At 38.3% G+C, this 16862-nt stretch overlaps 1 protein-coding gene across 1 annotated transcript in view; it reads left to right on the forward strand.

The window, feature by feature from the left end:
* The first annotated feature begins 209 nt into the window (after positions 1–209).
* LOC134790396 (MAP/microtubule affinity-regulating kinase 4) overlaps positions 210–16862 on the forward strand; it is a 92803-nt gene continuing 76150 nt past the window's right edge. Inside the window, exon 1 of the mRNA XM_063761163.1 lies at positions 210–1447. Coding sequence (XP_063617233.1) covers positions 1118–1447 — 330 coding nt within the window. The 5' untranslated portion in view covers positions 210–1117. The remainder of the gene's footprint in view (positions 1448–16862) is intronic.

Consider the following 16862-nt stretch of genomic DNA (forward strand, 5'->3'; position numbering starts at 1 on the left):
GCCGCGAGTTTCGATGCGTTGCGCCGTAGCGGCCGGCATCACGGCAGGCGGCGGCTGGCTTCATATTATTCTCATTGATTACTAAGCGCAGGCGAAACAAACGCTCAGGCGAACCGGTATAACAGTGACTTGAAGATCCTTAATAAATATGCGTAGTCGGAGAAATCGGTTACACTGGTTCTTCGCCTGCACTCTGTGAACGATTGGAACACCGCCTCTGCTGCACGCTCCGCTGGCGACCACGCCGCCCGCGCACTTCAACTGCCCCCGCGTTCCCTTGCGAAAAAATCATAATGCAATCACCAGGACGGCCGGTGTGGAACGCTCAACAACCACTCGCAACACCCGGCCAGTCTGCAATTCAATGCGTCGAAACTCACACGCCGTCCATCACGATGATGGCTTAGTCGGACCGGGAAACTGATTTCTCTTCAGGCGGCCGCTGAAGTGGAAACTGTCCGCGTGGTGATCGCTTCTGAAAACCATTGGATGCTCGAATTCAGTGACGTGTACTTTTACTTTTTGATCGTTTTGTGCCGCCGTTTCGAAAACACTGGCTTGCACTTTCTCGCTTTACTGCTAATGTTAACATTTGCGTAATGCGATGTTCCACAATCGCCAAGGTTCGCTGCTGTACCTACCGCGGAATATGTAAAACGGACCATTATACGGCGATTCGTTGACCGAGATTCTCCCAAAAAGTAATTTGTATAATAGGTGGCCAAATCACCTGGAGTTCATTAGCGGCCTTTATGGTTGGGACAATTGTCCATCAAAAACAAATTAATTCTTTACGCGTATCGGCCGTGTCCGGTGGAGGTTGCTTTCGAGTGTTGTTGTTTTCGAGGTGTCTTTCTATCGTGAACAGTGGCCTGGTTCACTCGTTGCCTGCTACCTACCGCAAACTGATGGTAGCCGATTACTGTGCGTTATCATTTAAGTGTTGATTTTATAAATGGAATTGTGTTGCTCAATTATCATCCATTAGTGATAAAAGGCTTAATGAAATTTGTAGGTTTTTAAAATAGATATTAGTGTGAATTCGTTGCCAGTGTGATGAGGTGATCTGTGTATAGTGCTACCGCTGTGTAAGTGAGACCTAGAAGTGTTTCGGAATATGTGGGGGGCGGCGGTATCCAATCCGCCGCATTATCATTATGTTCAGGGGCCGGGCGGGCCCATGCCTCAGGTTGGACCGAATGGCCCCATGCTGCTGGGGCCCAATGGTTCCATGATGGCGGGCCCTAACGGACCGATGTTAGGTCCTAGGCATTTAAGGCCACAATCCTCATACTCTCTACCTCATGGCAGCAATGGGCCTGGTCGGTGGGGTTGGTCGGGCAGTCACGCCTCGTCCTTCGACCGCAGGCAATTAAAAGTGCCTCCACAACCTGCTAGACCAGCGCCCGTGCGCCCTGCTCAGGCTAGGCAAGGAACTACTAACAATGTAAGTAGCCAATTATAAACACTACGAAACAGATTTCTTGTAAACTATGATAATTTCTAAAGTGTTTCACCTGACTGCAGCTATCTATTGCATTGATGTAGTTGTAGACTGCGTTACTGCGTGCCGTGTCCTCGCACAATATGCGTGCGCTGTGCTGTTTCGTATTGCCATAATTTATTTCCTCGTCTCTTGCAACGCGTGTCGGATGTCTGCGCGCGCGTCACCCGACACGAACAAGTTTCTCTATTATCGACAAGTTACTTTCTGAACTTCTTATCTTGCTTCTCGATTGTTTTCAAATCTGCATTTTATTACATCCGCTGCAGGGCTGCTGTTACAATGATCACATGTTTAAGAGATCCGAGCTTTCTAAGGTTAACTGCGGACATTCAATCAAGGCATGCGGCTTCTGTATAACTACTATTAGAAGTAAACCAAATGCGTTCAAGACCGCAGCTATTTGCAATGAAAAACCGAAAGGTGTCGCGTGCATCATCACGACATTCATTACGATTAAATTTCACGTCCAGTTTAACTTTAGTCGCTTTAATAGAACTGACTCGTTAAAGATTTTCTCACGAATCCCGTGCTTGTCCTCGTCAGCCTCAATGTTTACTTATTTACGTAACTCTTACAGAGGCTCGACAAAAAATCACGTAATCGTTGAGCACATTCCAATAGCCCTTTTATAGTGAGCCGGCGTAAGACGATTTCCTATATAGGGTAGGATCTAATGAATAGCAAATGCAGTCGTAACCGAGGCTGTTCTCTTTACGGAAAACGAACACTGGCGCAAAGGCGACTGAACTAAATATTGCATTTCGTAGGCTACTATGAAGTATCTGACCAATTATGGGATTATAATATTATTGACATGTTTTGTATAGATAAACTTTGTAGCATGTCAAATGAAGTTACTCAACTGCAATGCAACGAAAGGGAGCGGTACAGAATACTGACAATTTAAATGTTTTATCATTTGTCTCTAACAATAACTGTAGGGCTAAGATGGTTGGCTCTTTATCATTTGTCACCATGCCTGTCACGTTCTAACCAATATGTAAGTGCGAATGTGACGCATGGCATGACAGGTGATAAAAATGCGACCATGATACCGCTTCTGGTTGAAAAAAATTTAATGAAATTCTTCGATGTTGTTATTTTCTAGCCTGAGAGGTAGTTTATGATTTGACAATTTGTTAAGGTTTTGATGTTTTTATTTTACTACCTGTAGATAACTGCGCGGAGTGTCAGTCTATCATAATAATAGGTATCGTAACAAATCAAAACAAGTTGGTAACTAGAATCGGCATCTGGGCTATATATACAGTGTTAAGTATTTCGAGTGAAGTCCAGTTCCGCGGTCATCTAGAGGGTAAGGCTAAATTAGCCTCCAAGAAGCTCGGTGTGCTCAACAGATCGAGACGGTATTTCACACCGGCCCAGCGCCTACAGCTTTATAAGGCGCAGGTTCGCCCACACATGGAATACTGCTCTCATCTGTGGGCAGGGGCACCCCAATACCAGCTTCTCCCTCTGGACCGCATCCAACGAAGAGCGGCTCGAATTGTTGACTGCCAGCGTCTTTCGGAACGGCTTGACTCCTTGGCGCTGCGTAGAGATGTGGCCTCGCTCTGCATTTTCTATCGCATGTATAACGGGGAGTGCTCCGAGGAATTGTTCGGATTAATCCCTGCCGCTTCTTTTCGCCATCGCCCTACGCGACAACATTACCATCTTCATCACTTGGATGGTTGGCAGTCCTCAACTGTGCGTTTCTCCAGAAACTTCCTGCCTCGCACAGCCAAACTGTGGAATGAACTGTCGCCAGCGGTATTTCCGGACCGATACGACCTACAAACCTTCAAGAAAAGAGCGTACTCCCATCTTAAAGGCCGGCAACGCGCTTGCAACCCTTCTGGTGTTGCGGGTGTCCATGGGCGGCGGTAATCGCTTACCATCAGGTGATCCGTCTGCTCGTTTGCCTCCTATTTCATATAAAAAAAAATATATATATATTTTTAAACTGATTGGATCTATGTTTTTGCAGCATTCTACAGTTTGTAAAAGCTCTAGTAATTTAATGTTTTTTTGTTAAACTTTATACGACTCCCTATATCATATGATAAAATGGATCTATAGTAAAACTTCCGTCTTGCGCAACTATATTTTTATTTATTCATTAAGGATATGTGGATTTATATTAAATTAAATTCGGTAAGTCGACAAGCTTAACTTAATCTTGCTAACCCTGTTTTGAATAACTGTAGGGCTCAGCATAAACATTCTTTTAGTCAATTCGTATAGGTTTCTGCACAGTTGGATGAAGTTGTTTATCTAATCAATGACGCACTGGATGTATAGATAAAGTTCTTATCCTTTATGGTTGTTGATTTTGTGATTGGCGATAAAATAGAACGTTACGCGACAGTAAATCAATAAACCTCTGGATAATGAAGTGTTGTGATCTATTTAGCATAAATTAGAGAAAGGTTGATTATTTAATGTAATCTTTATTTTACTGTTCTAAATTTATTCACATGTTACTATAGCGTACAATCTGTACACAATGTAATACAAGAAGAGTAGTCTTAATTCAAACATAAAAGTCTTATAAACTGACGGTCTACCGATACACGTTGCAACCGCACTGCTGACGTGAATTATTAGGAATCAGCAGTGCTGAGACCGAGACGTGAACGTCAAACGTGTATTCCTAACCTTTCGCACATGACGTAGCTGTCTTGATATTTATTTATAATTTGACGTACTATGCCGAAAAGTACAAAGATCACAACTAATTGAAGACCTCCTCATTTTTGAAGTCCGTTCATAACCTTTTACACTTAATCTTTCTCGTTACCAGACCAGGTTAATCATTGCATCTGACTGTGGTTATACTAGTTAGTCACTCGCGGTCGCGGTATTCTGACAGAGGGCTTATCGCACAAAAATAGCAACTTTATCGTACGCCTCTTATCTGACAATTAGATGGATACGCGTGGATTAGCAATATCGTGCATTCCATCGTGATATTTCATTATAACTATGGAATATTTACGTTTCCGTAATTTTTTATGATGTGTTTTTTTTTGGTTAATTTCAGACGGGTAGAAACGATGTATAACCCATATAGTTTGAGCCACTACAAATAACAAAAACCAGTGTCAATTTGGTGGGCCAGCGTATAACCAGAGGAGTGTTTAAATACCCCATCTCTATATCAACCTAGTTTTGTTCAAAATAAACACTATAGGTGCTCTAAGAATGCATAATATGATTCTGTGCTCAACTGCTCATGTCTACGTGACTTAACGCCTTTCTGCGTGTTGTGTGCCATTATTTCAATTGGCTTATCCTCTTATTAAATCATAACTGCCTACTTGAGTGGTGTGATTAATCGACCTTTTAAGAGCGCTCTTACAAGAAAAGTCGAAATAATGCAAAATTGATGATACTAGTCGACAAAATTCAGGACTTTGCGCTCATTATTAGAAACAATGAGTACTTGTTCCAGTAAAAGCGTCTTCTTATCTTTATAAATATCGTTGTAAATATTAGAAAAAGGACTTATTAAATTAGTAATGATTTTTTTTCTGATGGTCGTTTCCGAAAAACCCCGTGAATCACTGAATGGCGAGCTCTTATTTGGAAATGTTGAGAATTTTACTCTGCTAAACCTGGCTATTTTGTATTACTAATACCCTGTACTTTAGGCATATCAAACTATATTTTTCCTACATACCTTTGAGAAAGAGAAAATCAAAGTAAAACGAACTCGATTTTCTCTCCGAAACAAGTGTCAATTCCTACGAAAATCTACTTAATATCCAAGTCATTTTCATACTCAAGCAATCTGCAACGTTTGCTTATACTGTTGGTATACATTAGTGTTTATGAAATTCTACTATAATTTTTTGGCAATTTTTTGAAAACTACTCTATATTACCGATGACGCGCGCTGCGCCAGCTCAGTGCCGCGGCAGAGCTTGTAGAGGCAGGACGTGTGTTGGTCGGCTCCGCACATTTTCAACGGCGACGACGAGGTTTTTTATCATTGTGTGCGGCGGGCGCCGTGTAAAACGCTATACTGTGTGCGTGTAAACCGCAACGAGAGACTTTGATCCTAGCACTGTTTTTATAGTATTATAATTTATAATGGTACAGTTTAATAAACTACCGGACAGGATTAAAAATATTTGAAACGACCTGACATTCTATATGTATTTATTTGACTCAAGATAGTACTCAGGGTCTGATGATGGAGCCGGAAGGTGGTCACCGGTACCAATCAACCATGCAACTAAACCACCTCGTGTTTGGGCTCGTTTGATTCGGCTCAACAAGATCTTTGACTTAAGATAGTACTCAGGGTCTGATGATGGAGCCGGAAGGTGGTCACCAGTACCAATCAACAATGCAACTAAACCATTTCGTGTTTAGGCTCGTTTTATACGTCACAACAAGATCTTTGACTTAAGATAGTACTCAGGGTCTGATGATGGAGCCGGAAGGTGGTCACCGGTACCAATCAACCATGCAACTAAACCACTTCGTGTTTGGGCTCGTTTGATTCGTCTCAACAAGATCTTTGGCACAAGATAATACTCAGGGTCTGATGATGAAGCCGGAAGGTGGTGACCGGTACCAATCAACCATGCAACTAAACCACTTCGTGTTTGGCTTCGTTCGATTCGTCGCAACAAGATCTTTGACACAAGTTAGTACTCAGGGTCTGATGATGGAGCTGGACTGTGGCCACGGGTACCAGTCTACCATGTAACTGAACCACTTCGTGTTTGGGCTCGTTTGATTTGTCGCAACAAGATCTTTGACACAAGGTAGTACTGAGGGTCTGATGATGGATCCGGAAGGTGGTCACCGGTACCAATCAACCATGCAACTAAACCACTTCGTGTTTGGCTTCGTTCGATTCGTCGCAACAAGATCTTTGACACAAGTTAGTACTCAGGGTCTGATGATGGAGCTGGACTGTGGCCACGGGTACCAGTCTACCATGTAACTGAACCACTTCGTGTTTGGGCTCGTTTGATTCGTCGCAATAAGATGTTTGACACAAGATACTACTCAGGGTCTGATGATGGAGCTGATGATGATAGACAGGTACCCGTCGCCACCTTCGCGCTCCATCATCAGACCCTGAGTACTACCTTGTGTCAAAGATCTTGTTGAGATGAATAAAACGTGCCTAAACACGAAATGGTTTAGTTGCATGGTTGATTGGTACCGGTGACCACCTTCCGGATCCATCATCAGACCCTCAGTACTACCTTGTGTCAAAGATCTTGTTGCGACAAATCAAACGAGCCCAAACACGAAGTGGTTCAGTTACATGGTAGACTGGTACCCGTGGCCACAGTCCAGCTCCATCATCAGACCCTGAGTACTAACTTGTGTCAAAGATCTTGTTGCGACGAATCAAACGATCCTAAACACGATGTGGTTTAGTTGCATGGTTGATTGGTAATGGTACCTTCCAGCTCCATCATCAGACCCTGAGTACTGTCTTGTGTCAAAGATCTTGTTGAGACGAATCAAACGAGCCCAAACACGAAGTTGTTTAGTTACATGATAGACTGGTACCCGTGGCCACCTTCCAGCTCCATCATCAGACCCTGTGTATCTTCAGTGTCAAAGATCTTGTTGAGACGAATCAAACGAGCCTAATCATGTTACTACATGGTTGATTGGTATCCGTGACCACCTTAATCATCATCAGATCCTCAGTACCAGTTCGTTTTTAAACCCTCGTTGATACAAACTTTACAACCTATAGGTACCAAATGCAATGACGAAACATGTAAATAAGCGAGTAGGTACCTATAATTTCTTTCGAGTAATATACCTTCATAAGTACGAGTATGGGGCTATTCATAAATTACGTCGTTTCAAATGGGAGGAGAGGGGGGGGGGGGGTCTGGACATCGGATGATGGTAACATGACGTAGGAGGAAACAGATTCATCCGAAGCTTGATTTTTGGATGATTTGAGGGGTGGGGGGGGGGGTCAAAAATCGTCAAAAATAGATGACGTAATTTATGAACAGCCCCTATGTACATTTGCACTGCATTTAGTATTTTCGTACTTACCAAATAACAGTTTTAGAACTTTAAAAGTTAAGTACAGTTAGTGTTGTTATGGTTGATTTCAATATGCTTCGCGAAGGATCAAGAATGTTTAATCCATCATTGTAGTGCGAGTGTGGTAGAAGGGATCGGCGTACTGAGCTCGCACGGCCTGCCGCAGCGCGTAAAATACCTAAACTCGCTCAACGCCGAAATGTAATAGCGCTCTTAACGTGAGCAAATCGACTCGGTAGGTACCTATCTGTTTGCGTAACTTATTAATTAATTAATTTTATCTGTCACCGCACTGTAATTACTTCACGCACGATTACCTTTCTGCCGACTCGCAAATGTCAAATACTGCGAAATACCTAGTCGGGCCCAAATGTTATGACCCATTTCAGAAATCTTTTTTGTATTGTTATGATCTTTTATTTTCAAGCGTTCTCTTATTGCTGCTAATATAAAAGTTTTGATGAGCTGGCTCTATTAAGTCCAGTCTTGTTAATCTTCAGGCATTATTAACTTTTGATAAACGAAACTCAGTTAGAGCCCGAACGTTTTAATCCGTCGATTAACATTTTTGTAATTCCACTAGCAAAATGTTCACGTTTTTATGGTTTCCGCATTTAAATTTTGCTTCGTGCTAAATTCTCTTATCTAAAGGTTGTGCCTACGGAATTAGCTGCGACTTTTTGTAGCCCTCTCTAAAATTGCTCTCCCAAACTCAATAAGCCTTTTTGTTCGCGCCGCGATGAGTCGTTCACTTTATCATCCCCTTTAGGACCCTTTACGCGCGGAATTTTTAAGAGGATGTAATGATGTTACGTCCTTTCTCTTATATTATGCCCATTTTACGGTCGGTCTACCCTCTGATTAAATTCTATCCCACTTCTATATTTTACAAGCTTTCAACTCTCTACTAACTTTGATTGAAATTCTACCACCTGTGGTCCATCACTTACGTGTATTTTGTTAAGTTTTTTATATTAATTCTTCGTTAAAATTGTTACTCACACCAACAAGTTTCTCAAATTACTTATCATAATTATTGGCGTCAAGTTTTTAGGTCATACGATTGAAGCAGAATAGCAATATGTATTGTGCGCAAGTAAAAGTTTTCAGAGCGAAATCGGATAGCAGAACATTATTTTATGAAGTGACTATTATGCACAGTTGTAACGGGCGATTTTAAAAGTAGATTTTTTTAACATTTCTCAGCTAGGAATGTAGTTATTGTAGTGTAGTAAATGAAGCAAGTTGTTGTATGGAGACACATGCATTAATTTCTCAGTCGATGAAATTTTGCTTGGTTATTGTATAGTATGAGCCGAAACTAACATATAAATATCCAAAAAAAAACACTCCTAAGTTAGGTATTTATACGTAAAAATACAAATCTGTTTATATATTGAACTGAGTAATTCCTCCGTCCAAAATTATTTTACCAAATAAGTTATTTGTATCAGTATGTAATACTAGAAAAAAATCTAAAACATTTGTCAAACATGAGAATATTTTTTTATGATAACTCCTTTTTTTGTCGCTCATTTTCATCGGAAAATTGCTCTGTCATTTTTTTCTTCTTATATGATCTTAGAATATAATTTGGCGTAGTGGGTAAGAAAAAAAAATGCATACCCAAATTTATGTATTTTAGAACTATTAAAAACTGAGAGTGGAAAATTTCTCAGTCTGATTTCTTTTTAAATATGTACTAAGTAGTCACGTATACACTTAAATCCAAAATATCCAAAAAAATATCATACCTTGTACACTAGTGCTCCCGATATGTTTAGTTTTTAAAACGCTCGTTATTTTTTGGATGTTTTTATAGTTGAATAGAAAGACAACTGTGAACTTATTTCAGTATATAAAATGGATAGAGAAATTTTCCACAGCGAGTAAAAAGGCAATTTCTGAAAATAGTACAGTAAAATGGCATTCCAGTGAAAAAATTAGACGGAACAATTTTCCGGTCCAAGACACGCCAAAAAATTATATTTTATTAATATTGGTATTTCTGCTGGGATATTTTTTTTGATATTTAATATATTGTTGCAATACGTTACATGAATATGTCCGGTGAAGAAAGTTTGAACGGAGCATTTTTCCGTATAAAGATATTAACGATTTAAGACTTTAGGTATTATTATTTAGGTATTACTTTAATTCTATTATTATTATTCGTCATTCAGTTCGATATTACCGTGCGTAATAGTGAATACATAAATGCTTGTTTTGAATTATGGTTATCATCATAAAATTATCTTTCACGCAATTTTATTTATGAGTAATTCATTGTCTGACTGATTATTTGCTTCCGTGTTTATGATAAAAAGCTTCTGTGCAACATTTGCGACAATTCCGAAATTACATATGCTTCTTAGAAGTTTCATAAGTGTATTTTAGTTAGAGCGTTGCAATCTAAATCGGCAAAATAGAACCCTGACCTACCAAGGAACCACGTCAAATTAACAAATGAGATTTTATCTTCTCTTCTTCTTCTTCCTCGATTCCTCATGACTGAGGGTCGCGACCACATGAGGTCGTTATTTTGTGCACCAAGGCTCTCCATTCTGCACGATTTTCCGCTTTCCTAATAATAGGCGCCTGTGTAGATCCCTGGCAGGCCTTTTTTACAGTGTCCAACTGTCCACCCAGCGGGTTGGTGGATGTCCACTACCCCGTCTTCCATCCACCATGCCATAGATTTTATACAATTAAGTTCTTAAAGTTACTTTGCCATAGTTCAATGGTAGGTAGGTAGGTCAGGGTTTTATTTTGCCGGGTGTACTGTCTGTAAGCATATTTTATTATTTTCGCCGCCATGCCGCTAAGTGCTGCATCTAAATCAGTATGCGGCATCGGACTACGCGATTTAAAAGGCCAAAGATTCACGCCTCAATATGCACTAGCTGCATCCTCATCACCAGTCCGGTCACGTCTCCGCAACTGTGTCTCGTGCCTCTATCTCTATGCGCGCTCTTATCTCGAAGCAATCTCGAAGCTACACGTGCTTTGCCAACACTCTTTCAATAAGACAAAACAATTTAATTTGCCTAGTTTCCTGTAGGTAAATTTTATTACAATCGTTCGTATTAAACGAAAACAGGCTCAGACTTATGTTATGGTTGTTTAGTTTCAACCGTTTTCATTTAGAAACAAGAAAAGGGGTGTGTTTAGATGATCAAATTGTGACGTCTTTATGTCTTAGTGCAACGTCAATATTTGGTAACAAATAGTTTTCTAGTTTCATAAAGAGTAAATTTTGTGACCGTAACGTGACAACATTAGCGGCATTAGCCTATTAATACATGAGCCGCAATCTATTATTTTCTATTTCCTTAAACTTAAAAGGAAGGGTTTCGTTTTCTATTGTGCCAATTACTTAGGAAACGTTGAATCTATTGATTTATTAACTTGAATAAAAGGTTATTGTGTTCGCGCACGTATAGTTGTCTACATATAGTGTTTACTGAGTCTATTCTCGCGTGTCCTATTAATTCCGAGGAATGTTCACTTTCTACGCTGCGCGTTCAATCAGCTTATCACTAGTACTTTTATGGGTTCTATTACCTTGTCGTGCAGTACGGGCACTACAATAAACCCGCTTTAATACTATATATCACTTTTAATATGATTTCTCGCGCTATACTATACTATACACCATTTAAGACGAAACGGGAGCTGAGCTAAAAGTCAATTTTGAGATTTCAAGCTGAATATACCCGTCGCTCTGACGGGGCGTGAGAGACTGTATTTGTGTGTGTAATGCACGCACACAGATGCGTACGCTTGCACCCGCGCGCGCCTCATTGCCGACAATTTGCAATGTTATTTTTCGTGCGTTACTGCCACGAGGCGTTCACTTATTACTTACTGTGTTGCGATTGAATTTTTTGACCCGGCTTACGTTTACGGAACTCGATAATCTTTCTACTACTGTGACTTGGCTTTGTTTACTTGACTTTGCTGATCAGCTTATTGTTTTGGACTCCGTGAGTTGTGGTTACCTATTGGACCGCACGCAATTCATCTACCTTTATTCAAGTAATTAAGCGTAATTAGCCGAAACCTTTATAAGAGTGTAATTCATAAGAAGTACATAAGATATAATTTATGTACTGGTTTGCTGTTAGCTTTTAATTGTATCACTTTACATATATGTTACTCAAATAACTAACACGGTTACACTGTTGTAAGAACATTATTTTTCAGGTAGGCCTTATTATACCTACTATAGGCCTTATTACCTCCTAGTACCTTAGTAGTAGTAGTACTACTACGGAAATTGATTCAAAGACTCAAGACTGACTTAAGTGGCAGTAGGGTGTAGGGTTTTTTCTAGGCTTAATGAGTTCGCTGAAGCTTATTTTTTATACTTAGCGCACAGAACCACTAGTTTAACAGTATCAGCTCTAACCACATGTCACCATTTTGTCCTTTACGTAACAAACTCAGGGGCCCAGAATATCCGATGTACCTATCAAATCAAGGTTCTGTACCAAATAAGGCCCGGTTATTATAGTTCGTTATTTTTTAGCATTAGAAAGAAGGTAAACAATCATGACGTGTCTTTTTATTAATAATTATTGAAAAACGCTTTCAAAAATTAGTTTATATTACTTATGAAAGCAAAAGAATATAAAAAAGTATATGATTAATACATACATACATACATACATACAATCACGCCTATTTCCCGGAGGGGTAGGCAGAGACCACGGATTTCCACTTGCTACGATCCTGACATACCACTTTCGCTTCCTTCACATTCATATCATTCCTCATACACGCTCGCCGGTTTAGGGTGCTCTTGCTCATTAATATGATTAATATGATTTATAATTCTAACATATTTGCTATGACTTATTTTTCAATGGTAATTTTTAATAAGACATGTCAAAATCTGTTACCTTAATGCAAAAAAAACGAACTTTAAGCGTGCTAACTTTCAAAATTTCATTTTTTATAAGATAGTCATCTACTTAAGATGGGCAAAAATTTTGCGTCCATGTCCACCAGTGAGTAAGTGATTGAGATACCTAAACATTTAACTTTATAATGTAAAATGATATAATTTACTAACCTACTCGTTTAATTTCAGGTAGGTTGAATAAGGAACCAAGTAACCATGGGGAGGAGCAGTATTTACTAACATTTTCTTTTTGGGTCTTCAGAGTGTATCGTTTCCTTTTTTTTGCACATATTACACTTAAATATATGTGACGTTCCACGGGAAAAGGTACCTTATGAGGGTTTCTAGTTTCGGAGATATGAAATGTTTTGTAAAGAGGTGAAAAAATGCTCAATTTTTTTTTATTGTGTGATCTGAAACCTTAATGCGTAACGTTTGTTTACCTGTTTTTATTTTTGTTATAAGTTAGTTATAAGCCTAGTAATGTCGTCTCAGAGTTTAGTAGAAAAGGTACCTTATGGAAAAAAGATTGAAAATTCCCAAAAAAACTAGTCAATACGGGAAAAGAAGGTTGGTAGAGAACTGTATTAGCATTCTGCAAAACTAATTTGATAATTTCAGTTCTGGTTGGGGCGCCTCGCAAATATTATAACCGTACATAGACCGACATCACAAATCCAAGTAGCCTGCTATTATACCAAAGTTACTCTCGTCAAGTCTTTCTTAACTAGAATAATCTTCATTTGGTTTGGTCGCATGCAATAAATCAGCCATTGGTTTGCTGAAAAATGCCAATACCCGACGCATTACCTTATGGAATATCTGAGGTCATTGAACCTCAATGCCGCTTATCTTCAATAGCAACCGAAATATATTATTGATAAGAAATAGACGATTTATACCATCTTAACCCCAAAATATTATTAGTTTATCCTAACTGTTCCATCATCATCATGCCTCATCATGTAACTTAATCACAAGGTACCTTTTCATTACATACAAATTATTGGTCTTTTTTAAGATTATTATGACGAAGAACTAATTAAATTTGGGGCAGTTTAATGTAAATTAATATTTTCTATTCATAAAAGATAAACTGTAATATGATTGATATTTTGTAGTGATGTATTATTAGATTTATTTCCATAAGGTACCTTTTCGTAAATGTATGGAGCAAATACTGTTATTGTTATGTAAGTTTAAAGTGGCATAAGGGGTTAAATATAGTATTTAGTTGGGGTTTTAGGATTTATTTCATTTGAGTGACAGAATTTCTTTCATATGTGCTCAGAAAAATTGATTGTGTGTCACATTAAAAGTGAAAATATTCAATTTTGTGATTTTATATGAAAAAGTCAGAAAATACATTTCACCTCTAAATCGGTATTGTTTTTTGCTTAAACTGTCTGTCAGTGTCGTTTTCTAATAGATAAAATTTAAATCTTGAGAGCTCATTGCAATCAATCGTGAAAATGAAATAAAACTTTATTTTCAAGAGATTGGTTAGTATACACATAAATCAGTCGATATCAAAAGTTTCTATTTGCATTACAGAACAAGTCGCAATATTTTTTTAATCTCAGATATATAAGGTATTATTATTTGTAGTCAACTATGTAACTTACTTCAGGAACATAGTTTTTTAGGCGGCTAAACTTAAAACTTCTCTATCGTAAAGTTGCTCATTTCACAACATTATTTTCAAAAAATCATATCTCTGTAACTACGCAACCTAGAAGGTTGATCTTTTGTGTTATCGATAGCTTATTTATTGTAGATTACTGGGGTATGCATAACTCCATACCCGCCATAAGGTACCTTTGACCGTGGGACGTCACATATATTCTCTGTGTAAACCCTTACGTCTTTCAATGACAAAGGCAAGATCAGCAAATGTACAATTTGTATGATCGTGCCTGATATTTGAGATCACAGAAAATAAATATTTTAAATCCACTATTCTGCGACCTTCTAAAATTTTGTTTTATCATGATTCATGATCAAAAAGCTCGGATTCAATAGTCATATCAAACGTCGATTATGCAGTTGATGATGAGCTTGCATTTTCTACCATTGGTGCTGCAAATGCATCAACCGGTGGCGATAAACTTTGCCCTCTTGTAAAACAAATTACTATTGTGATTGTGTCCAGCAAAATGCCAAAATTCGGTTTACTTTCCTGTTTAAAATATTACTAATTTATTCATATTTCAGATTAGGTACATAGGTAACTGTCTGAATGTTACAATGCCAGCTGGCAAATTCTATCACATTTGTTTGTTTGGTAGTCATGGTAACATTCACTTACATTGATATCCTTATTAAGATCTGTATCTTATTATCCAGACCTTAAAATATTGCCACCGTTGCCCTTTAAAAAAATACTGTTTAAATAATTGGCTACTCAAACAATGCTTCTATAGTATAAATAATGACTACACAAAAATGGGTAGTATTGTATATGACACCGTAAAATTGTGAACCCGTTAGTTTATAATCTAACGTAGGTTAGGTTAGGTTAGATTGTAATCTCCCTACCGTCAGTTTATAATTTAACTAGCGATATTATAAACTGACGAGTGTTTACAATTTTACGGTGACATATATAATGCACGAAATAAGGCCCGATTCTTAAGCGGGTTTAAATTTTGAGGCCATGTCCGCTAATACTATAGACAAAATATCAAGTTTAATAAACACAAAAAAAAACATTGATGGGCCTTATTTTATAATTTAGGCCTTACTTTGTAATTTAAAGTAGAGTTAGGCCAAGAAAAATCTATAGCGATTTTGATAGAACACGCAGTGCAAGTATTATTTCAAACGTCGCTTCTATGAAATTATGACATATAAATAACACTTGCACTGCGTGTGCTATCAAAATTGCTGTAGACTTTTCTTGGTCTGACTCTAAAATATTCTTTATTACACCACAAACATAAAAACAAATTTAAAAAAAAGTGCAAGTCGGACTCGCACACGAAGGGTTCCGTACCATTATTTATAAAAACGGTCACCCATCCAAGTACTGACCCCGCCCGACGTTGCTTAACTTCGGTCAAAAATCACGTTTGTTGTATGGGAGGCCCCACTAAAATTTTTATTTTATCCTGTTTTTAGTATTTGTTGTTATAGCGGCAACAGAAATAAATCATCTGTGAAAATTTCAACTGTCTAGCTAACACGGTTCGTGAGATACAGAGATAAAGACGGACGGACGGACAGCGGAATCTTAGTAATAGGGTCCCGTGTTTTACCCTTTGGGTACGGAACCCTAAAACCGATTTACAATGTAGATAAAGGTAGCAACAGGCGGTTTTATCGCTGTTAGTTCTTATTCTTCGTTTGTTTAGCATTAGAGTGAAGGTGACGTGTCTTTTTTAAGCATGCAATCGTATAATTATTATTTAGCTTTTTTTGTAATAGTTATGTACTTAGTGGTTAATATTAGTATTTACTATTTTTTTTTTCAATAATGCTTAAAAACGAAGTATAGACATGACAACCAAATATTAACGCCATTGTAGGGCAGGATATACAGAACATGAATCATTTGTACTGTCACGCTCCGTGATTGTTGAGCCATTTAGGGTTCTAGCTAAATTGGACATTCCATAGAGCACGAGTAAGTATGGAACAACCAATTCAGCTAGGACCCTAAATTGCTCGACAATTACGAAGCGTGCCTGTAGGTACCTAAAAATTTTGTTAACCCATTTTAACCATGCAATAAAATATTTTTGATTTTGATTTCTAATTTGAAATATTAGAATCAAAAAGTTCATAATAGATTGTATATCATAACTACAAAAATGTGTTCCCTACTCTCAACCCAAAACCCCTTGTATCTTAGGATCTAGATATTTTCACACAAGACGGTTTATCGATAACTTCTTACATCACTAGATTATCGACATTAAATGTCGAATATTGCCCATCACTTTTCTGGCTGTGTACGTATTTAGAAACTTGACTCCGCCCCTAAAATTAGTGCGATAGGGACAACTGCAGCTGAGGCGAAAAATCCTGCGTAAAAATGACAAAAATCGAGGTTTCGTAGTCCTCTTTTTCCTCCCCCAAAACTTAACCAATCGTAACCAAATTTGGAAATCTAAATGATTATGAAATTATCTGTGTCGGACCGTTTTGCTTTTTTGGCTAATTGATATCAGTTTTGAATACCACGCCTCTCATTGCGGCATAGTCTATTAGGCCATTTTGGCCGTTTTTGAAGGGCTCTAGCGCCTTAAAAAACAAAAATATCAAAAAAAGCAAAACGGTCCGACACAGATATTGACAATATTAATCTGTGTTGAAAAAATCATTGCTCTAGCTTCAAAAACCACGGAGGAAAACGAGGACTACGTTTGTATGGAGGAATGACCACTCCTGTTGGCTCTTAACATT

This window comes from Cydia splendana, chromosome 5 (assembly GCF_910591565.1).
Source record: "Cydia splendana chromosome 5, ilCydSple1.2, whole genome shotgun sequence".
NCBI classification, from domain to species: Eukaryota; Metazoa; Arthropoda; class Insecta; order Lepidoptera; family Tortricidae; genus Cydia; species Cydia splendana.